Here is a 24,723-nt window from a genome sequence, read left to right on the forward strand (position 1 = left end):
TTGGGAGAGTGAACGATGGAGATTCACGCGGGTGGTGCCCAGCCCCACGGATCCTACAAGTAAATACTGTATCCCACTGCTGCTGCGTTAGGATTACCACAAATAGCAGCACATAACTGGTGCCCCATAAGCATTCCTCCCCTCCTACTGTGCTGCTTCACTACACCATTCTTACCTGGGACAGCCCGATTACAGTGAATATGCTTTGGTATAATCTCTTGAAAAATACTTTTCCTAGGTTTTTCTCCTCCTTTGCCTCCTGATGTCCATGACTGCAGACACTGTGGGTATTACACCTCTGCTACTTTCAGGAATTAGCAGAAATAAGGTGGATCATTGCCTCAGACAGCAGAAATACTAGCATCAAACTTCGTTTTATTATAATATGTATCACTAAAATACCTACAGTGCCCCGCTAAGTTGATAGCATAGAATTTAAAAATGTTAACTTACCTTTCCCACAAGATCTATAGCCACAAAAACGCCTGGAGCGTCACTGACTGTTTCCTTCAAGAGGCTGATGGTATTTTAAGGAACCTACTTCTGGCTTGAAAATAACTTGCTCATCCTTCTATTTATAAGGAACTTTCACCTTTTTATAAACCAGTGTGTTGTCTTATTTGCCCTGCAATAAAATTCACTAAGGCAGTCTCACAAATAAACATGTCAATTCATCTTTACATTAATGGAGAGAGCTTTAACACTACACTTAGTCATACGTAAGTTCAACCTCTTATCATTCCAATTCTATGATTAGATTTCTTTTTGGTTTTAAAAAATTGCCAGTGTACAACAACATACTTTAAAGCACATTGAGATCACCATCCTAACTTGTGAACTACACAACTTTAACACTTATCTGTAAGTGATAATTACTCCTGGAGCTAGAGTTACAATGCTTGTCTTATTTCTTCCCCAGGAACATTATTCTAAAAAAAGAAGGTTAAATTCAGTTTAGTGTGAACTTCATGCAGTTGAATTTTCTTCCAGACTTCAAGGACAGATTTTCTGACAGTCCTAGCCACTTTAAAACACATGAAAGATTATGCAGTCATCCTGCTGTAGTTTGGAACACTCTGACAGACTAAACAAAGGCCTAGAGAGGTTTATTTACCATTAACCAGTTTTATTATTTATAGTGTCAGAAAGCAGACTGAAGAATTAGAGATGCACAACTGAAAATCTCTCAAGCATTTTATTTCATAACCTAGTGTATAAAACTTCAACGTACAAAAAAAAAAACCCAAACCCAGAAGTGAACTAAAGCAAGGTCTCTTAATACATTTTTTTCCAGAAAGCTTTACCTAAAGGCTCAGAAGCAGCAAACATTCAGCCTGTTTAAAGTGGGATTCAGAACAATCTTCGTACTCTGCAGAACTGTGAATCAAACAGACCAGGTTTTGATGCCTTCTTACAAACGGTTTAGATGCTGTAAGCAGTGGTGTTTGCAGGGTTTTCAGTTAGTTGTGGTTGGTGGTGGTTTGGTTTTTTGTGGTTTTTGGTTGGTTGGATGTTTTTTTGTTAATACCTAGTTCACTGTCAGGATCACCAGCAATCTCGGTTAGTTATCTTCAGTGAAGCGAATATGTTTACTTGTTTGCTGCGTCTTTTCAAGTCTTATTCTTTCAGCTTTAGCAATCAACTGCAAACAGGAAAAAAATTATAGAAAAGATCAGAGGAAAATTATATTATGATTTTCTCTCACAAACATGAATCAGCTAAGCTAACCTGTACATCTGACAAAAAAGTTAAAGCAGTCCTGATAATTTATTTCAGTATTGCCTCAGAACCATCAAAAATATTAAGGCATCTCTTCAATCTCTGGACAGTGCAGCATCTTTGATTCCATCCCTTCCTCCTCCCAGCATGACTGAAGAGAACAACACTACAACTTCAAAAAACCCAAAACAGTGTCATACAGTAAGTTAACCCCACCCCCCTTTTATTGGATTCATGCTGCTACTGATGTCAGAAAAACAAGGTCAGATCATTAAAAGAAAAAAAAAAAAAGGCATTAGGAATACTGTGTCATTTTCTACACTCTATAAACCAAAGCTGCTGAGATCCAGATGGAGGCCATCCTTCAGGCTGGGGAAACAACACAAAAATCTATCACAACCCTCCTGGGAATGAATCTCAAGAAATAATGGTGCGGTTTGGAGAGAAACCGATGCTAGGAATCTCTAACTCAAAATGCTGTCTGACCAGGGATTTGTTTGTTTTCAATTGCATTTTAAGGAGATTGACTAGGTTACCTGGGATTGCTTTACTTGTTCCACAGAAATTGAAGCCTTAAGGGCTCAACTTTGATATTGCTGAAACCACTTTTTCAGTTCAGTAACATTACAAGTACTTGCAGCTTCCATCTTTGCCCAGAGAACCCTTCACTTGTGGCAGCAATTCCATCTCCCTTATGCTCAGGCAGCCTTCCTTGCTTGGCAGAAGATTACCAGCAGAAGATTACCAGCAGAAGATTACCAGCTAGCGCACCTTCTGCACACCACTACCCTGACAGTGCTCCATGTCAGTTCAGAGGACTCTCACAACATGCCTTCTCCCTGGGACAAAGCATTCTTCCCCCCTCCCCACAGCTTCCCACTTTAAGCAGGGAATCCAAATCTAGACTTTGAGCATAGCTAAAACCCCAGTTTACTAGAGAGATACTGGGCTATCTGGGATCATTTATGACATCTACACTTTAAGGCCATAACCTCAGTACCAACTCCCTCATGGACCACCCACTGCAGGTCAAATCGTTCTTTTGCTGCCTTGCAAATAGCTAAAGGCACAAAGTGACAGGAAAGAAAAACCTTATGTTTTCAAAATACCACCAACATTTAGATAATCACACCAGTTAACAGAATCACAGAATGGTTTGGGTTGGAAGGGACCTTACAGACCATCCAGTTCCAACCCCCCTACCATGGGCAGGGACACCTTCCACTAGACCAGGTTGCTCAAAGCCTCATCCAGCCTGGCCTTGAACACTTCCAGGGATGGGGCATCCACAGCTTCTCTGGGCAACCTGTTCCTGTGCCTCACCACCCCCTCTGGGAAAACTTCTTCAGCTATCTTCATTTTTCTTCCGTTTCTATCCCATGAATATGTTTCAGAGTACACATGTGCTGTCACTAGTGCCATTCCTTGGCAAATGAGAAAGTTAGCCACTCGCAGTACAGTGGTATGAGAAATGATCTTATGGAATATAACTAACCTCTTGATTTTCAATTTCTGTGTATTGGGTCTTCAGGCAGAAAACAAATCACTGAGAACAACTTTAAAAACATACTTGTTTTTAATCTCTGGATGTCCTAGTATGGATGCTTTAAAATGGGTGTTTTTAAAGCATCCATACTAGAACATTCACAGATTTAACTACAGTACTGCAACAAGGTCATCCTAATACCCAAAAGCAGAAGTATAAGCTTTGTTCCAAAAGTATAAGCAATGCCCCATTAAGGTTCCTTAACCATAAGAAAGAGCTCATGAGGAACTGTTAAGAGAGTAAGATGGGGAAAAAAAAAGGCGTAAAAATGCCAGGAACAAGACAAGCTCTCTGATCTGTGAATAAGAAGTGAGAAAGCAAGAAACTGCTGTGAATCTGGGCACATCTGTAGCACACCAGCATAAATCCACATTAGTCTCTGATGGAGACTACTAAAACATATTAGCTAGTGGTGGTAGTAGGGCACTGGCTCAGCATACAGTGCAGTAAGGAGTTTGCTTGATTTCAGAAGTTAGACATAAATCAAATTATTTACTATCTATCCCTATGGCTGTGGGCACAGCTGTATGCTGCAGACACTGCGTCTTGTACACAGCACGTAAGTGCAATGTATGCTGCTGCACGGATTACAGCCTTCAGGAATTACATTCTACACTGATGTTGATGCATTGTCTGCTGTGCTGCAATGTAATTAAACCTCCAGTCACACTGGTACACCCCCTCTGCGCCCCTGATTTAACCTGATTGCAACCCTTAACATATCCTCAAAACCATCAGAACATAAGTTCTGGTAGGTGACTTTCTCAACTGTTCTCCAGAAATAAAATTGATCTGAAGACGGAACTGAGTTACTGTTACTCTCTGGTGTCTGAAAAATGGATTAAGAGAGTTATACTCTAAAAATAAGCAAGGAGTACAGTGGCTCATTCGCTCAGCATATGGTTCGGAGAATCACAAACACTGGAAGTAAAGCCCTAAGACATGAATCGGCCAGTTCCTATCAGTGAGTGTTTCTATACCAGCACCACAGAGGAGACTTCATATCTCCAGCTACCCAGCCCTTCCACAGATACCCGCTTCACAGAACCAGGAAAAGGGACTTAGGTGTGCTCCAGAGTGGGAACTCTCCCCACCCACACACAGTCTTGCAAGGACACAGCCCCCAAGCCCCAGGCATACTCAGACGAGAGCAGTGTGGGCCATGCCCAGGTATTCCCACTATCCTCCCTTCCCATATATTCTGCAAATGATTCCACCCTTCGTAAATACCCAATTGTCACTTCCTCACCAAATGCCTTTCACTTCTACCACCACTCCCACCCTCTTAATCTTCCTCCTTCCCTTCTGTGTAAGGGGGTGTACAAGGTGTAAACTAGGCTCAGCAGCTCCTCCCCCCAGAAGACAAACACCCAAGGGAAAAGCTCGCAGGCTTTCATCAGTCTGGAGAGTTTAAGGCTACAGACTGATGAATTGCTTCAGGTCTGCATAAACTAGCGCCGCCCTGAAGAAACAGTGCTGGCCAGGTTTTTCATCTGTATGACTAAATCACCAAAGTTGTTTTATCATGCAGTTGAACAGACTAAAGAGAACGTGGATTTGGCAGGGGCAGCAGAGGGGAGCACAGAAGTGGCAATGAACCACCAGGCCTGGGGGAAAAGCCCCACATTCAACAACTTTGAGTCCAAAGGATGGCTTAGGCACTAGGCACAAGTTCTGGGCAACCTCGGGATATCTACACTCTTTTGGATATTTAGTTTCTTATAAGCACAATGCCAGAGGAAAGAAAACCCCTATGACTTCTTTTTCTTTTGGGGGTGGGAAGGGAGATTACACCAGAAACCCTCTGCTGATCATTAACCCTTATCCTGGCATGCCACAGGACATATTGCAAGAAAGTGGAGTGGGCCTGTACTTTTTAGAACACATGAAAAAAGAGGAGTCTCAGTCTGCCTCAAGATACACTCAAAAGCATCTGTGCTCGGTTACTGTGTACTGCCTGTAACATGATGCAGGCCACACAACAGCATCTATGTTCATTATTACTGTACTCACACTGACACCACTGCAGCTGTGTAGTTTTTCTGCACTTAACTTTTAAGCCTACTTTAAAACACTAACTGAAAGAAAGTATAGAATGCTGCTAATAGGCAAAGGCTCATCTTCAAAGATGGACCTTGCAAGGGACTTAAAAACCATGAACAGAACAGATCTTTACAAGAAAGATACAGTAATGGCATCTTCAGCTGTACTTGTTCAATTATGAATCATTTATCATACTTCCTTGCTTTTATTGCAACCTTCAAACAGATCAAGTTGTGAGTACTTTGCAAGAATTCTCAAACAACAGATTAAAATTAATAGTAATGAACAGAGAAACACTGTTTTTCTTATTATCAGTCTATATTTCTGGAATACAGACTGTCAGAAAGTAGCAAAAGGGTTAAGAGTTATTGACTACAGCAAGGCATTCTTTTCTCGATGTTTTACTTAATGGCGTTAGCATTTAAATAGCATTCACTAAGCTTTGAAGTTAACACCTCCCAGTGTAGCAAGGTGATGGGTAAGGGGGAGGAGCAGGAGTTTGCATCCTCTCTGCTGTTATTGTTAGGCAGAACCGAGAGAGTTTATATTTGCAAGCCTAGATGAGGTGCACTACTGGCCAATTTACACCAGTTTGGTCAACAAATACCAATCGTCAAAAGATGAAGAACAGAAATGGGAGAGCCAGGCACCCACAGTCCAAATTAAAGTCAAAAGGTGTCACTGGCACCTTTTGTTTAAAAAAAAAAAGAAACCCAACAAAACACCCCAACCTGGCAGCACTCAGTAAAAGGCTCTAAAACTATACAGTTTTCATGTTCCATTACTGCTTACATTTCAGAATAATGGCTAGAGTCAATGCCATTTTTATGCTTTTAAGAAAGTTATATCAGTCAATTGGGAAATTCTTTACACACACCTTGGATTAAAAGGACTAGACTCATATGTCTTGCCTATGGGATCTCTGAAGAAACATTCAGATAAAAGAGATAACACATGCAAAATACACCTTGTACAAGATAAGGTTTTGACCTGCACAACTGCTCTTTCTTTAGGTCAAGGTAACTTTTTTGTTTTCACTTCTATAGAGAACAGCTAGGAAATTTTTGGTATTGTATGCATCACTGGGGCATCTAAGAAACAAAAACTACAGCAAGCCTCCAAAGTCACCAGAAAATAATTAAGGTCAGATGACTTTGAAGTTTTGCAAGCAACAGCAAAGACTGAGCTTAAAGCCAAGTCTGCAATCTGTGTTAAGTAAACCTAGCAATAAAGTGCCTGTGATACACTCTGGCTCCTCTCTATCAGGTAAAGATCTGAGTGGCTTAAGAGCCCTTCATGCCTGGAAGGATCTTCTGGGGCACGAGGGCAGACTGCAGCCTGCAAGTTCATTGTAACACTCCCTCTATACCGTGGCCTGACAGGCGCCCCAAGGTCAAGGTTGGCAGGAAACCTCAATACATGTGAAGGGTCAGTTTCGTTCTGGAAGCTGCTCCACTATGAATGCTCACAGCAGCAGCCACGTTTGTCTGGATCAGGACACCGAAACACTGGTGCAGAGACAGTTGACCACACTAGGAACACATCAGTGTTAACCACAGAACTGAATCACTAAAAAGCTTGTGTAAATTGTGTGAAAAGAGATTCATCCTGAAGAAAAACATTTTATTTATCATACTAGAGAATTAAGGCTAAAGCACTAGCCTTCATCACACTAGAACAAATCAAGACTACCCAACTTTTTAATGAGCTCATCCAGACCCGGTTTTAAAGGAAATCCGGGTTACAAATTAACTTCCTGCCTTTTAGTCATGGACTTAACTTTCTCCAACTGTCTCCATAACGTCGAGCCCTGCATCTGGGAATCGAACCAGGACAGCCACACATTCTCCACTCTGTGGCTGTAAAGTCCTGCTGCCAAGTCATTAGAAAGTGATTTAAACCAAAGCCAAATGTTGAAACATCAAAAAAGTAGACCTAGAAACAGTTGTATTTTTAACCATGGCTGTAAAGGGAAAAAAAAAAAAAACAAAAACCACTAAACTTGCAAATTACCTTCTCAGTACCCCGCTTCTTTTCTCGAGGCTGGTTAAGTTTAGCTTGCCTGTCCACTAAAATCTTCTGCCAGTAGCGTTGTTCATGATCACCTTGAAAAACAAATCAACATTGCAGTACATGAGTCAAAGTATTCACGTACAAGTGGATGCCATGTTCTCAGGCATCATGAGGAGTCTTTTCAAATACCTTGTGAATGCCTGTAACGGAATCCTAACAAGTATTTCCCGGTCAGTCTACAATTTCAGTCAGACAAATCATACAGCATTGCAACATCTAATCAACACACACCATGGTGAAAAAAGAAAAGGATAACTCTGTCCAAAGAAGCTGAAAGCTGACACAGAGTTGTTCATTCTGTACGAGCTGGATGAGACCTGCACCAAGGTCCTATGCATTTTGTTCTCAAGGGCTGGACTGTCAAAGAACCTAACTACGGTTTCCCGAGCAAGAAGAGCTGAGGAACTAGGCAAACATCAGTCTACATGTAATTAGCAGAAGGAGCTGTTTTAGCTAAAGTTTCACCATAGCACCCAGAGGCCCTTTGATTTACTAACACTCACCCTCTGACTGATTTTAAACGCTCAAACAGAAGGAAAAAAAAAAAAATCCCGTAAAAATGACCGAGATTATTTTGTGTCATCAAACCCACTGTTAGAAGCAAACTCTGGGGATTTCACGGGCAGTTAGGAATACTTTAACATGGAGGGGGGCAGGGTATGAGAGAAAATTTTGCAGCTTTTTTCAGCAGCTGTTTGGCAGTAAGAAGCAGTTTGCACTGTTTGCTCTGGTTTGTGCTGGAACTATTGTGGTGGGAATTTTGTGACGCAATGTTGTCTAGTCTCAGGGGAAATCTTCAGTTACAAGTAAGTTTCCAAGTGATCTTGGAAAGTATTCCAGCAGAAGTTATGGAATCAGTAATTCTAAGAACCAATTTTGCATACATTTTAACAGCATTATTTATTCATTCAACCACAGTAACATCCAAACATTATTATAGCCATTTCATATCTTGTCAGATGAAAAGCTGAAGACACTTAGTCAAAGTCCTAAAAAGTAATATATTGCTGGGAAAGCTTTAGTCCCTGCAGCAGGGAGCATTAAATATTCTTTACCTGTTCTCTGTTTTCACCTTATGGCACCAAGCAAAGCTGAAATCCTTGCTGCTAGTCACTCCTGCGTTCTTCAGAATCCTTTCCATTCTCATTTCAATGAATCAGTTTGAAAAAACTCAAAACCTCAGACTATGAATGGAACTCTCCTACAATGCAGTACTTAGTCCCAAACAACTACTACACCCTTTTATGCAAAGATACAAACCCAGAGACAAATACACAAAGCACACAGCTGTAAAATGCTGTATTTCAATTTGTTTCTGGATCTCTGGAACACAAAACACACTGGAGACAAATCCACCTCCAAATGACAGTAGCAGCATTCAGTGTGTCTCAAACTTTAATTAACACTGATATCATAAAGGTTAATGCTTCCATTATAGCTCTTCCTTCTGCAATTCTTAACTGACACTTAATGAGGGTTTACATCCCTGCATGTCGGGCTCCGTGTGAGGATCTGCAGGAGTGGAGTAAAATATTTAATACAAATACATGAGTATCTCATCTGGACTGCTTTATCTGGATGGGTTTTTTTTGCACATTTGGGATTTCTAGTGCATGTCTAATACTTGCAAGTATTACAAATACAGTAATAAAGTATGAGAGACTCCCCTTCCTCCCCTCTTCTTCTACCCCTTACTTCCATAAAGAGGTTTCTCTACACTTGGAAGACTAGTCCAGTCTCATAGACAATACAAGTTTAGAACAGTAATTTCAGGGAAAAAAAAACCCAAACCACACACACACATTAAGATAAAGTTCCAAGGGAAGTCAGTAAAAATTTTAGTCTAAATACAGTTAAAAAAAGGCACTAGTCTGACACAAATTACCCAGGTTCCTGAAAAAGGAGAGATTAATTTGAAGGCAAGTGCTAAAGCTACTGTAAGCATATCCATGTTATTCCATCCTGTTATTTCACAGGTAATCTGTGTATTTTCAAGAAAACCTACATTTAAAGTTCTTCTGCATCATCAGAATGTTATATTCATAAAGCTGAAACGTGAATTAAGATCTATAGTCCATTGCCACTGAAAGTATTGTAAATAAATCTATCTCAAAAGAACATAATTAAAGTTCACGAAGGCAAGCAAAAATCATTATTTTGCTCTGAAAAGTGGCATAAAACCCCTGGTCATTTTATCAATTTCACTGTAAGAGCAAAATGAGAAGACTCACATACAAAAGGCAGTCTTTTCCACAGCTACCAAGAGATCTAAATATATCCATAAAGCTGCCATGCGATACAATTTTTTTCACAGTATTTAAGTCTTTTGCTGTACTACCATTAAAAAAAGTCTTACCAGTGAGAACTTCGAATTTCCAGTTGTTTTTGATCTGTATTTCTTTGTATGATTTCATAACAATCTGCGCATCCTCAGGAGTTTTAAAGCGGACATGACATTCAGTGTCTCCCTCCAGCATGTCCACGTAAGCAACATCAGCCAGCACTGCCAAAGCATCCTGTCAAGGCATGTGAGAAAACACAGACCATAAGCCAGACTTCAAAAAAAAAAAAAAGGAAGAAAGAGTGAGTTTCTGACCATTCAATCTGTATACTGAGATTTTCAAAAAGGTCATTAAGTATCACGCAATAACTGAACTTTTTCATTTAATCAGTGAATCTATTGTCAAATAGTTTTCAATTAACATTTTTCACAATGCGGCTGTAACTGAATTCTGATTTATGAGCCTACAGGATTTATCATCTTGCCCTCAGAAAACAATAAAAACATTAATTCTTGAAGATATTATTGATTTTTACGTAATAGTAATTTCACTAATGGAGCATCGGTAATTATACATTTATTTCAATACTGTAGCTGAATGGACATTTTAAAAAAAAATTATTTGTGTACTATAACAGCGATATATGTCAGTCCAACAGAAAAAATAGCGAAACTATATGCATGAAATATATAAAAGCAAGTTCATCCATGGCAGATTATTTGAGAAATGAGTAATAGTAAACCCTTCCTATCTTAATGAAGTGACCTCTGCCTGAAAATTTTCACCAGCAGCTGAAGGAAGAAGAGCCACACATGCCCTTTCAGATGAAGCACTTCACTTGTCATACCTGCTGTTAGGGAAATTAAGTAAGACCACACATTCCTAGTCAATTCTGTTCACAGCAGGCAGCTCAAGAAAGATGCCTCTATTCAAGAACTACACACTGCTTTTAACCCTTCACCACCGAGGACAGCCTTAAAAGAAAATTAAAAGTGCCAATACCGTTGAGATTATCTGACAGCCAGCAAAAGCTACTTTACATGCCTAATTCTAGTATCCCAAAGTTTTTACATGGAAAACTACGATGCCTCAAACAGTTCTCTGGAGTTTGCAAATGTTATAGTCTCCAAGGAGCACCTTTATAGCAAAATATGGAAACAGTGAAGTAAAAAATTAAACCATCAAAATAACATTGAAACTACCCTGCAAAGACCTTGCCAGTGTGTGGAAGTGGTGAAGCCTGCCACACAATCACAAATACAGATCAACTTCGGAAGTTCATTAAGGAAAAACCCCTAGATGCATTGCTTTGTGGCAGCACTTGGGTAGCTATGACAGTTCAGGAACACAGGCAAAGGGAGGTTTTGTCAAAGACTTACACCTTTCATAAATGCAACTAGTATGGCCAGAAAATTCCAGTAAGTGTCCACTGCAGTTTGCAGCTTCCACTGCTGACCCAGAAGAGAGCTGGTGTAACCTAAATATGATGGCTTCTTCCAGCTATATGCATTTTATGCCTCTGTATAAACCCTGCCTTATTTGTTTGTAAGCATTTTTGTGACATATACTTATTATGGGAACCAAAGAGATGATTAATAACAGCTAAGGCCAACCCAATCTCATTTGGTCCTCCTTCCATAAAGCATTAGTTTCCCCTAAAACTTAATGACTAACTGGAAACACCAAACTAAGTTTGTTTACAACTACTGTGGGAACAGCAAGCTTACCTTCAGACTGCAATATGGTGTGACACTGACACCACAATAAGGTGTATACTGCAGCCACAGGGGCCCTCAAACGTTACAGCAGCATTCTCTCGGTGTCTCCAGCACTCAGACAACCGCCTACAAATACACCTAGGCAGATAAGGCTGATTGCGTCCAAACCCTCTCATCAGTTTGTTTTCAGCGAGAGACATCTTTAATCTTGCTCAGATTTATGCACACACTAAACTTCACAGGCTTGCAAGCAGCCACTGAGTTCAGATGGACTACGTAAAATTACAGACCGGTTATAAATACAAGCAGTTTGACAAGTCACATCAGACCCGGCATTCTGAACCATTCTCTCTGTCCTCAGTGCTCTGAACAATTATTCCAACTTGAGTTAGGAGTTCAAATTCTTTCCAGTTGGTACCCATCCAGAAGTGCAGTTTGTGAAAGCAAATGCCCTGTGTCACATTCATGGAAAATTCGGTATCTAGAAAAAGCCAGTTACTTCCTTTGGAAAACTTTTAATATTTCCATTTCCAAAGGATGCAGCTCAAAACTGCTATTGTCCTTAAAAGAAGCTATTCTACTTCATATGTGTGACTTCCCTATCAAGATTTGAAACAAAACTGAAGTTATCCTAAAAACTTTATTTTTTTTTTAAACTGAGGAAAAAACCACTTGTCACGGGTGGGGAAAATGGGTGAAAAAATTACTGGACAAGATTCTCCTGCTGTCACTCTTGCTGGACTTTTTATAATTGTGAATTTCTTAACGAAAAAAAGAATTGCTTTCTCACGCAGAAGGGTTTTCTTGCTCCAAATTCCTGGTAATGGTAAAAATACCCAATATACCACTACAGATTTCACTATGACGAAGACAGAACACTGCACCCGTTTTGTCTTCAGCTTCTTTTTAAACTGGACAGAACTACTCATCCTCTAGAGCATTACTTATTTTTGTCGTTTTCACTATAAACTTGACATTGCTTGAAGCACTCCAAACACTAATTTTGGCTTTGAAACATCCCTTTTACCTTATTTTGCCGTTGTAAAACCTGCCATTAACAGGCACTAGAGAAGAATCTGTACACAGCTACTGGCCAAACAAATGGGGGGGAAATCAGTAAGACCTGTTTAAATGGTATTCCATATTCAAACATTTGGGGGGCACTGTAAGAGGAAAGGCTAACAGCTACCCTGAGGTTACAAAAGCATTACCTTGATCTGCTTCCTGCCCGGCAGGGGCTCAGTGCTAATGATCTTCACAATTACTCCACTCACGAACTGGGGTCCCATTGTGTTAGCCTTGGCAGGAGGGGCTGAATCGGCACTGGTGGCTGCTCAATTTGAAAAAGAGGGGGGGAAGAAAAAAATGTTACATTTATTAGTTTGACAAACGAAAGGCGCTATGAAAACATGTAGGCAACGCGGAGTAAACAAGAAATAAAACAAGGGGCATGAAATACTGCGACTACAGATTAGGTGGCCTGTTCATAAAGGAACGTCAACACGGGTAAATAAAAATTAAAAAAAGGGGAAAAAACCAGCTCCAAGAAAAGTCAGACAAGTCTGTTTCCACAGCCTAGAGGGTATTCTTACAAGAATATTTTATATTCTACTGATTACAGTTAACAGTCAAACCCTCAGTTCTGGAGCAATTAAAAATAAGCTGACAGGCACTGAAATGGCAGTATTGAAGTCAGTGAAGCAATCCAGAGCAAAACAGAATAAGTCTATCTGTGAAAAATGCAGAAATTTAACTAAGAAGACATAATTACAAAGCTACTTTTAACCATAAAGCTGATAAAACCCAATATCAAGTCATTTTTTAATGCCTTACTTCAAGAAATTGTTTTGTAAATCGCTGCAGGTAAGTTAAACCTAAGCAAAACAGGCCCAAGTTGCATCATCAAAAAAGCTAATCCTCTCAGAGGCTTTAATAAGTACAATTACCTAAAAATATCCTTAGGGTTAAGAAGTGCTGCTGAAATACGCTTAAATGACTTGTTCCGTCTTTACTTACAAAATTTCTTAGTCCCAAATCTACCTTTTAATAATATTTGCCATTCAGAGAAATCAGCAGCGTTATAGAAAATAAAACCATTTTTCAGTGGTTCTGGAGAACCAGCATCTTAAATCACTTATGTTCCCGTACTGGAATCATGAAGATAAAGAAAAAACCCATCACAAATAGGATTACATTTGTCATTTTCAGACTGAGGCTTTTTCTGCGCAGAAGAGACTGTTTCCATGTCTCTCACAGGCTCGGGTTTGATTTGAGACATTGTCTTCTTTAAGGAGGCCATACTGGCCTTCTGAAGGGCCAAGTATTCTTGCTTCAAATCCATCCATTCGGTCCTACAAGCAACACAGGCACAGGATGTCAGTTGTAAACAAGAAAATCATGTTTAGAAACCAAATAATAGCTTAAGAGAAAAGAGTTCACAAGTAGCTTCAGCTGAATTCAGTGAGCAGTGCAGAGTATTCTTACCATGAGGGATCTCCCTGCACTTAGGTCAAAAAAAAAAAAAAAATATCAAGCCTTGTCTATATCTGCATTTTTATTTTGCTTTAGCTTTCAATACTCCAAGTAACTTCTAACAAGGTCAACCTATCACTGAAATAGAGTCACTCCCAAATTTGTTTTATATATTTTGAAAAGATACAGAACAGTTGGGTAAGCTGTGTTTTCTACTGAAACTACACAGAGCATAAGCACTAAATTCAGAGTTAATTCAGAGACTGAATTCACTGAATCAGTTCAGTGCACCCACTCCTGTGTGACTATAGTAAGAATCAGTTATTTATTTTCTAGAAAAATCATTGATGGAAAATCAACAACTGGTTAAACTCACCAAAAACCTACTGAGATAAGAACATTCCTTACTATTCAAATGCATTTTGGTTAAAAAATACCACCACATGGAAGCAATTTATATATTTACATATATTTAACATGGAGATGTTTCTGCAAACAGCTAGAGCTTTGCTCCACAGAAACACAATGCCTATAGTGCCACTGTGAGAACGACTCATTGTTACCCTAATCTGTGCTATCAAACAAGCTGATAGAGGATTTTTAAAGAGGAGGATATCTTGTGGTAATGGTTTTAGCTGTTAACATTGACAACTGTATACTTCAAAAAAGCATCCAGACTCACCCAGGATCATACATTCTCAACAGAGCAAAGACATTAAAATAACAAAAGACCCACGTAATGATTCTTAGAGATAAAAAGGCAACACCATTCCATAGCAAGGTATGGTATAAATACAAGCTCAAGGAGGTACTTGTTAACTTGACTCCAAGGAAGAGAAGACCATGGGGAATGAGTCAGGCAAGTATTTGCAATGCTTATGCTCTTTTAAAACTTTCTTTTCCTCTCCTTTGCAATAGTTAACTAAACTTTAAAACTTTGCCTGTATTTGACGCAGCAGCCAGAGTCTCGGTCGAAGAGGAGAAGCGTCGCCGATAACCGTTTTTTTTTTTTGTGGACCCCTTTTACTTTAACATGGAGGTGCTTTCTGTGATTTAAAAAAAGTAAGTGCTTCCATGTTTTAGTAGAGGTGAATCCTGACCGCAATACTGAAACAACATCCAGGATTTTTACTTTTTTCGTCTACACTTCAGCTACAAGATTTTAGACCCGAAAAAAGCAAAACAGAAGACTTGGTTGCAAGCAGATGAAGGCACGCTTCTCCCACAGGAACTAAAAGCATTGGGTGGTACTGAACGACAAAATAATTTCCACGTCCTCTATGTTTGAAAAATTTAAAGCAACTTTTTAAAGGTCTCCCTTCGCTTTAACATGGAGGTACCTGCTGCCTAAAAAAGTAAGTGCTTCCATGTTTCAGTGGCGGTGGATCCTAATGCTCCCGAATGAATTTCTAAAAACTTGGTACAGCTCAAAATAGCCTAACTGCTTTTATTCTTAACTGCATTATCAGAACTCCGTTTATGACATGCTTTTTTTAAAAAATTGTTTAGTCTCTCTACTTGAGGACCCCCACAACTTAAATGTGGATGTACTTGCTTTGTTCCTCAGTAGTAAGTGCTTCCATGTTTTAGTGATGGTGAATCCTTTCTTCCTTAACTGAAAGTACCTGCCCCATCCTAGGAAATAGAAGACGTATTCGCAGTACACATGTGCCTCTGGTATACATAAAGCATCACGGTATCGCGCAACATGGCAAGGACCCCCTCTACTTTAACATGGAGGTACTTGCTGGACGCCTAAAAAAGTAAGTGCTTCCATGTTATAGTTGTGGTGACTCCTCTAAGAGCCCAGCAGTTTTAAATTGGACTTCAAAAACCGTGCTATTTGAACCTTCTCGGCTACAGGCTAATACTGTTGCTAATATGCAACTCTGTTGTATAAAAATTGGAATTGCACTTTAGCAATGGTGATGGACTGTCGAGACACACAAGGATTTAAAGTCAGAATTAAATACTGCAAAGGTTGGACACGTTGTGAAATTCTTGTATATCGGGCTGTTAGGCAATAAAACCCTCAATAAAAGTATGCAAAACAAAGCTTTCTGTAACTGACAATTCATACAGCTGCATACCTCAGGAGTGGAACACTTAAGGTTCTTCAAAGCAACAAAACTGAAAGAAAAATGTAACTAAAAAAACCCCAGATAGCTACCCCCAACAGCTACCAAAAGACCACCACTAGTGCTTTTAAAACATTACATAATTTGTGAACAAACAAGCTAAAACCACCCGGCCTGACTTTCTTTAGTCCTGGGACTCGAAGTGGTGGATAAAAAAGGCCACTTTTAATTGTTGTGACAGCCTGCCAGCAGACAAAGCACCCCAATACCACTGTGAAAAATTAAAATTGGGTCAGTGAAAAAAATGGAAAATGAAAAATGCTCTCATGCTGCAAAAAGGTTATGAAGCAATTTGACAATAAATACCCACCCACCAGGTACCATAAACTAGTCACACAAATGAGTTTCATAACCTACTTGGAGAGTACTCTGAGCGGAATGACTTCTTCACCCATTTTGTGTCTTTCCTTGTGTTTTTTCTTGTGTTTCCTTTTAGATTTTGAAAGGGATGTGTCTTTTTTATCTTTGTCATCTTCTGCAGAAACATCTACATTAAAAGTCCAAGAGAAAAATATAGATGCTTAAATGCATTATTTGCTTACAAAGAACAGTTGAATAAACACCAGTTCTCAGCTTCAAACTGGAAAAAGCTCTTTCACAAGAATCTGAGCCTTCCTTCTACCTATTTCTAGTCCACTTTCTCAACTACCAGAGTACAGCCTCTAACCGTGGATTTTGTTTAACCAAAACATGGTTTCAGTGCAGCTTTTAATCCCACTTATTGCTTTTTTTCCCCCTCTTATCTCATGTAAAAAATTGGGATTGCTTTTTTATTTTGATCTTATCTAGATTCTTATACTGTCTCACCACTTGCCTAGCCTGACTATTTAATCCATACTTCAAGTGAAGTTCTACAGATATTAACTTCTTTGGGAAGTATTTTTATTTCTGATGAGATTTACCTGCTTCAGTGTTGAAAGATCTTTCCTATTCTCTGTGCAGTTTATCTCCTTCCAATGACTCATTACCAGGTTTAAATTTAACTGCAGGGAACACCACATACTCGAAAACTGACCTTGTTACGCTTCCACCATATAAACCAGTTTTTGCCTACTGACCTAAGCAGAACCACCTTTTACCAGTCAATTTCTCAGTCTTCTAAAAACAGAAATTCAGTGTCCAGCACCTGAAAGGTCTAATCAAGCATCTTTAACCCATCTTTAACACCTACTAGCCTCCAAAAGTCAGTTCCCTAATGCATTTGTATTACACTTGTTCAATTTCTCATGGCTTTCCAGCTGTGTTCCCTGCAAGTCCCCTTTCCTCACTGGCTTGGTACCCCCTGCATATCAACATTCTTTATTTACTTAACTGAGACTACTGCAAATACAATTTCAACTGAAAAGAAAACAGTTTCTTTATCTCAAGCTCTTCTCCTTACCTAGGCTTGTCCCTCATTACTAAGCCTGCCATTTGTAATCTCCAAGACATGTACCTGCCATTTCATTTCATTCAAGCATACAGATCATCAAAAAAACTTTACCATTGGACGCCTTTGGAGCTTCTGATGTCTCCTCTTTTACAGGACGAACTTCCTCCTTTTGAACAGTTTTCTTGACTTTTGGAGCTGATGTCTCACCATCTCCAGAGCTGGTTCTTTTTCTCTTCCCTGGTCTGCTTTCCCAAGGAACCTCTGAGCTTTCCATTCTGTCCCATTTCCTTTTCTCTCTCTTGGAGGGCTGCCTGTGAGTCTCAGTTCCCTCCATTTCTGAACACTCCGATGAAGTCCTACGTCTTTTTGACTTGGGTACTTGCTCTGTGGTAGTGTTTGGGTTTGATTCCTTTGCCTCTACAGCTGCCTGTACACTGCTCTCTTTCTTGATTTTGGATTTCTTTTTTTTCTTCTTTTTCTTCTCTTCTGTATTAAAAATACAATATTTAAAACTGCCAACGATTAAACACTAGTCTAAATTAACTAAGTAAACAATCGTGATACTGCATGGCACGATAGTCATCAGAAAAGAGGAAAAAATGTTTCAGTGATCAAAATTGCAACACAATCCTGTGATGCAGGATTCCTGTTTTGGAAGTTATAGTAGATAGTATTCATTGGAAACATGCTCAACTGTGAACTTGCTTTTCTTAGCAAGATCCTCCACATTTTTACTAGTAATCATGAGTTATGTAAAGTGGAATTGTAAATATGCTGTAAGAAGTTGACTCCACTATAGACATTTCTGCTCAAATGTTAAGAGTTCCAAAGAGGAAGAAAGGCAAAAATCACTGTTTTCATAGTCATCTCACAGAAAATTTTAGCAGAGAATACCACAAGGTATGCTCTGAAATATGTCAGATGATCACAAACTCATCTGAATCGCACAATTTTATATAAAATTTTGCTCTTATGTCTGTATCTTTCCCCTCAATACTGAACGTCGTAAAAATAATCTGTGTCGAACTTGTCTTTTGCTCCTGCTAAATGCTTTGATAACGATCTACTGTGCAGCCTAAAAGCTGTTCTGCCAGCCTAGAATTATTAACGGTGGTAGTTGGCAACAGAGGAAAAACAAATTTAAGTTCCTTATCAAGCAGGAAAACAAAGAGGTAGAAACTGACTATATTTTAGTTGTTCATTCTTCAGTCTACACTGATCAAATGGCAACATCCATTTTTATTTTTATAAAGCTTTTAAGAAACATGAGATCAGACTGTAGTGACTGACTATGTTTTAGTTGTTCAGTTTCATTCTTCAGTCTACACTGATCAAATGGCAACATCCATTTTTATTTTTATAAAGCTTTTAAGAAACATGAGATCAGACTGTAGTGATATGGCAGTTCAAAATTCTGTCTTCAGAATATGAGCTTCTTGATCCCAAAAACTTAATAATGCTTACCTACTACAGTGCTGTTACTTGTATTCAGTGCAGGAACAGGCTTATTCTTTACTGTTTTGGGGAAAATCCCAGGTTTCCGTGGCGCTTCTTCCGGTGGATTATTCAAAAACTTAAAAAAAAACCCAACCAAAAACAACACCACTAAAAAATTTGTCAGGTCATTACTAAAAATAATATTTTCTTTTTAAAAGAATCTCCACTCAAGTTAAAACCAGCAGTATGTGATACATATACATCGCTCTTTCAATGGTGTGACACTCTTCATGGGACTTTTTGTTGGTGTTGGGGTTGTTTAAGCGCAGAGCTTGCTTGATTTCATATTATTAATGTGATACATTTATGCATCTGTTGGCATGATACTGAAACGTGTTTAACTTTCTGTATCCATATCACATCTAAGTACAGGAAGTTAGGTATGACCATGCTTCTCAGATGAAATTTAATAGCCACAGTACTGTTTCACAGAGATCTCTGTTCCTGTACAAGGTGCCAAGAGTGGCCAACCAAATTATCCCAAAAAATACTCCCTATGCTTCTACCAAGTCTCCAGGTTCTTAACAGAATTATATTTTTAAATAATTGTGACATAGATTGGAGGTCTGCAGGTAGGAGACAGGAACAGAACTCCTGCCACATTAAGATTTTAGATTACGATAGTTTAAGTTCTCTAAGATTCAGGAGGCGAATGAGAGAACACTACACCATCCACACGGCAAAGAGACAATCAGGAAGCATATTAAGAGCCCAGAGGCACCATTACTCACCTCAATAGCTTTCTCTGCTTGCTCTTTAGTTTCAAATTCAACAAAGGCAAATCCCTTTGGATCGCCAGTAGTTTTATACCGGGGTATACTGACATAAACTACATTACCACACTTCCCAAACACTCGCTCAATCCAACTGTGGTTGACATTTTTGGGAAGTAGCTCCTAAAAAAAAAAAGAAAGAAAGAAATGTCATTTTCTCACTATCGTATTACCATTGTATCAGCTATTTTACTCCATCTACTAATTAAAAAGTTGTCACAACCACATATGTTTACGTTAGATGTAACAACGTGGAGAAATATTTTAATTTCAGTAAGTATCTTGTAGAGAGATCATAGTATTCAGGTACTAAAAAGGATGATCTGAAAATGGAGCTCTAATCATTTATATACCTATAGCAAATACATTATGTATTTATTCCACGTGTTTATATTCTTCCTGTGGCTGATACCAAGACCTCACCTGCAGCTCTGCCTATGCAACACGAGATAACTTCGTAAATTTAAGACTTCTGTGCAAACATCGTTCTGCATCATCTCAAACTATCCACTGAAAAGCACAAGTTTGGGGTTATTTTTATTGTCAGTAATCCAGGTATCCCAGAAAGATTTCTTGCAGGTCAGTGAAGAGTCACTGCTCAAACCAATTAGCACTTAAATGGCATGTTGATGAGATAGAGCAGAAATTTTTAGCCAGCTTCTTGGATGATAAAATGTCCGATTCTTATTTCTATAAACTCCTTAATATATCACATTTTAGCAGCTTGCAGACACCATGTCTCAGTTCCTAAACATTTCCCTTCACCACACAGAAATCCTCTCATATCAATTTCTAAATTGATACCATTAAAAAAATTGAACACCATTAAAAACCCCACTCCCAAATTCATGCCTAAACACCAGTGGAGAGTCAGCATTCTTTTTTTTTTTTTTTAACTTCTTCATGGCAAGTTACTACTGCATTAAAAGGTTCTCCTTGTAGGAAAACATTATTCATCACTTCAAGTGGAAAACTACTTTTGCATGAACTTTGCCAGCCTGAGAAAAACATTTCATATGGTTTCAGTATTAAGTTGAAAAGCCAGTTACTTGAAGCTTTAAAAATATTATGGGATGTGTACAAATTAATAGTGTACATCAAAGTGTAGCTTACATTAATTCCTATAAAAAAAGGTAAGTTTTTTTTACAACTAGAAGTAACCATCAGATAATTTCAGTGAAATTTAATGAAAACTCCCCCTAAATTAAATGAGATCATAAACACACGAAGTAATGAAGTTACTATTCCTTAAAGAAACACATCTTTAAGTCTCAATTCTCAGTTTACAAATGAAGCTTTGAATTCAGGAAACATACTACTGTTGGAGACAATCCTTCATAGCAGAGTCTTTAAGTGTAACCTCTGCACTAACCTGCCACATAAACCTTTCTTTCACCTACTCCAGAATGAAGCAAAATTTACCAACTCTTGGACTTCTGCTGCTGCTCCCCCAATTGCTACATACCAGCCATTTAACATGGCTTAACATTTCTGTAGTTTCAATATAAAAATCAGATACTTCATACACTAGTCTTTATTTAAAGTTAAAAAACCCCACCCTTTTGGACAGCAGTAGGTTGCAAGATATTCTCTATATAAGATCTCAACGAATTCAGTAACTTAGCAAAACACACCAGTTACCTATTTTGGTCTTACAGAAAAGCTTGAAATTAAAAAACATTTAGCTATGTATAGACTGTGTAGCTCATTAAATCTGGAATACCTTTTTCAAATATGATATTCACAAAATATCTGACAAGGTCTAAGCAGTACCTCTAACCCTGTTGGGGAAATACCATGATTGGCACATCATACTTAAATAACCTTTTCTGGGCTTTTGTTAAAGAACGCAATGATGAGAGCAATCCAGCTCCTCTTTATCTGTGTGGGCTGGCATTTTGGCCATGATTATTAACTATCTTTATCCCAGAAAGCTTGGCTCCAGCTGGTAATTACTAATTCAACTGCAGGTATAGGCCTAAGTTGACACTAGCAATGAGAAGCTTTCTTTAGAGACAAAAGGAATTCCACACTGGCTTCAATTCTATGCCAAAAATTGCATAGAATTTTACATAAGTGACAGCTCAGTCATCAGATTTCATTCCACGCTACCACTTAAGTTGCTCAATAGTATGGTAATAGCTGTTTCACTCTCACACATATATAACATCACATTGTCGAGTTTGTCCAGCAGCACAAGCTATTTTCATTTAAATTATCATTTCAGTATCGAGGTAGCCACAGGACAGTGTGCTATTGGAAACTTTTTTTTTTTTACTAGCTCGTTTAGGTACATTCTGCCTTTAGAAGAATGGTATCCATGTGTTACAAAAGCAGAGGCACTTGCAGTAACAGATTTTGTAAACAGTACTTTCTAAACTATCCCTATTATCTTGCATACTCAGCCATATCCTGTTTGAGGAAACTAATGAAATTATTATGAAGCTTTGACTACAGTAATGCAGTATTTCTTGGTACCAGTGTTGCTCCTCTAATGGTATTAACTAGAAAAGCCCAGGGAAAGCAGTAATACCTAAATGGAAGCGCACCTTTTCTTACTAGCATGTGAAGCAGCTCTTTGCTCAGCCTTTAAAATTATTTAAACCGGTCCTAGAAATCAGTGCACCAGATTAATTCCTTTCTGATCATGGTCACTGCCAACGCTCACCTGCCTTAGCTTGATGTCTTTCCCTCACCTCCACTGCACAAGCAACAGTACCCAGCCACATGCCCAGTCCCTGTGTTAACAAGAATATGGATGCACTGATACATTTCTGATTTAAAAAACTATGTACTGCGTTAAACATGCACATTTACCCCACTCCACAGGCCTGAGCATTACAAATTCAGTACACCTGTAATGCACTTCCCTCCCTCACACTGTCCTTTTATTTTGCAGGGCAAAAAACAAAGACAATCAAATTTTATTAGATTTTATACTTTGTATGTAACATGTTTCTTGGACTAAATCCATGATGTTCTCAAACACAATCTACCTTCTAATTCTGGTAAAACAATGTGACTGCTTCCTGTTGCTTTTGCACCTCTTAATAAAGTAATACTATGCAATTAAATTGCCACAGACAACGCACAGTAGGTTTTACACTCAAGGAATTAACACCAAGAAATTTAAAGGTGTTTCCATAGTTAGAAATAACACACGTACAACCTTACCACATAGACTGTACGACTATCCACATCCTTTGGTTGCTCACCCAGCGGCTGGCGTCTTCTGATTCTAGTTCCTTCTAAATCCAGCTACAAGTAACAAGAAACGAACACGCATTTTCCATCAGATGATTGCTTGCTTCAATACCACGGTCATTATTACTCCAGTATCAGCAAATATAAAAGGGAAAATACATACCTCTACAACAGATGAGCTTTTAACTGCTCGAGCTATCAACTTTCCATCAGTAGTCAATTTTTTCATTTTGTTGAAAGAAACAAGAAGTGATATGTCAACATCTAGGGATTAAAAAAAACGGTGAAAAAGATGAAATTGGGATAATCTAGAAAGCATTAGTTCTGCGTTACAATCTGACATTAAGAGTCTGCTAGTACTTTTGTAAAACAATCTGCAAACCCTAAGTGCAGTGTGTAACTATGCTGCCAAGGATTTACAGAAAATTTTTTTACCATCAAAATTAAAGCGTCAAGTAAACCTACATTTAATTTTCTTTTGTGCTAACCTTTATCAAAGGAATCCTATTCTTTTACCTCCCCACTGATAAGTATTGTCTTTGAAAAGAAAGGAAGAAAACCCCCTTTCTGATGTAGTTTTACAATACAAAAACAATTTGCATTGAAAAAATGCCTCTCCTTCAAGTACTCAATTAAGCGTTTAACCCAGCCTTCCCAACACAAAAGAGCCTCTACTTGCACTCCACTTGCAGTGAGTCATGCTGCTAAAACCTTGACAGAAAATTATGTAGAATTAGTCAATAAAAAAGTTAGACCTCCAAGCTCTAGTATCTCTGGAAAATGCAGGGTAAATTTTATTCCTGTGAAGGTCCTATTTTCAAAAACTGGCTTAAGTTCAATATAATTCAGGACTATACCAAGCAGCTAGAAGGTGGGTAGTGGTTTTTTTTTTTGGCCTTACGTAATACAACCACATCTTTTCCCAGATATACTGCACTTCTAGTCCAGCTGGCAGAACACAGTCAATTAACTGTTGTATTGATAGACTGCATTTATCACTCGTACTGTTTTTTAAAGCAAAAGCACACCAGTCACAGCAGCTAATCTGTAAATTCATTTCTTCAGAAACAAGTTTCTTTAGAAATGAATTTCAGAAATTAATTTCTTCAGATGAATAGTTTCAGAACAAAGCTCAATTTCCTACTCCAAGTCAAATCAACCATGTCAAAAATAGTCTAAAGGAGGAGACCCACAGTAGCCATACATGCAAATAACCAATTTCTCACATGTCAAACTTGTGTAGAAAACAAAAAAACACCCACCCGTAACTAACCGCAAATGCAAGTGGCATTTTAATTTCTGCACATATCTACCCTACAAGTCAAACATTGTACCTCCAAGGGCAAAATGACACCTGTTTGTTTGCTTATTCTTAAAATCATACAAAGTTAAGAAAAGAAACCCAGATCTCCCAAACAGTCAATTCTACCCTGGCAGCTGCACTAACCTATGGCTTGTAGTAAAAAAAAAGACAAACACTAACCACAATTTCTAAAAAACTGTTACTAAGCTCCAGATCCTGAGCCACTAATCCTAATGCTGGTTTCCAGTATGAAACTACTGTCTTCCCCAGGAGTAGACATGCACCTCAAAATAGCTTGTAATTATCATCAGCAATACAGTGAGGAACAAACTTAAACATACCCATTTACTGAAAAAATAGAGAATATAAACTTACACCCATCTCTGGACTTTTCAATTTGTTCTCGGAGAAATCTATCTTTGTGGAGATTAACGTCACCAAACCAGAAATCCACTTGTTTAGCTATATCTGCCAGCACCTGTTTAACCCTTGACCTCTTCTTTTTCTCTCTCTCCTTTTTCTGTTCAGTGCTTTCTTCCTCCATGGCTTTGTCTCTTGTAGTTTCAGACTCCATTCCGGTCAT

The 24,723-nt window shown here is 38.6% G+C and overlaps 1 protein-coding gene across 1 annotated transcript; it reads right to left on the reverse strand.

Moving 5' to 3' along the window:
* Nucleotides 1–1,561: 1,561 nt before the first annotated feature.
* Nucleotides 1,562–24,723, reverse strand: LARP7 (La ribonucleoprotein domain family, member 7). The gene is made up of 12 exons (XM_010150954.1): nt 24,516–24,723; nt 23,001–23,101; nt 22,808–22,891; nt 19,592–19,756; nt 18,828–18,936; nt 17,475–17,849; nt 16,349–16,478; nt 13,575–13,732; nt 12,593–12,711; nt 9,738–9,897; nt 7,322–7,413; nt 1,562–1,642 (listed from the first exon to the last, which is right to left on the reverse strand). Exons 1-12 carry the CDS (start codon nt 24,721–24,723, stop codon nt 1,562–1,564), a joined length of 1,782 nt encoding a protein of 593 aa, XP_010149256.1.

Source organism: Eurypyga helias, unplaced genomic scaffold (assembly GCF_000690775.1).
Source record: "Eurypyga helias isolate BGI_N326 unplaced genomic scaffold, ASM69077v1 scaffold7174, whole genome shotgun sequence".
In the NCBI taxonomy this organism is placed as follows: Eukaryota; Metazoa; Chordata; class Aves; order Eurypygiformes; family Eurypygidae; genus Eurypyga; species Eurypyga helias.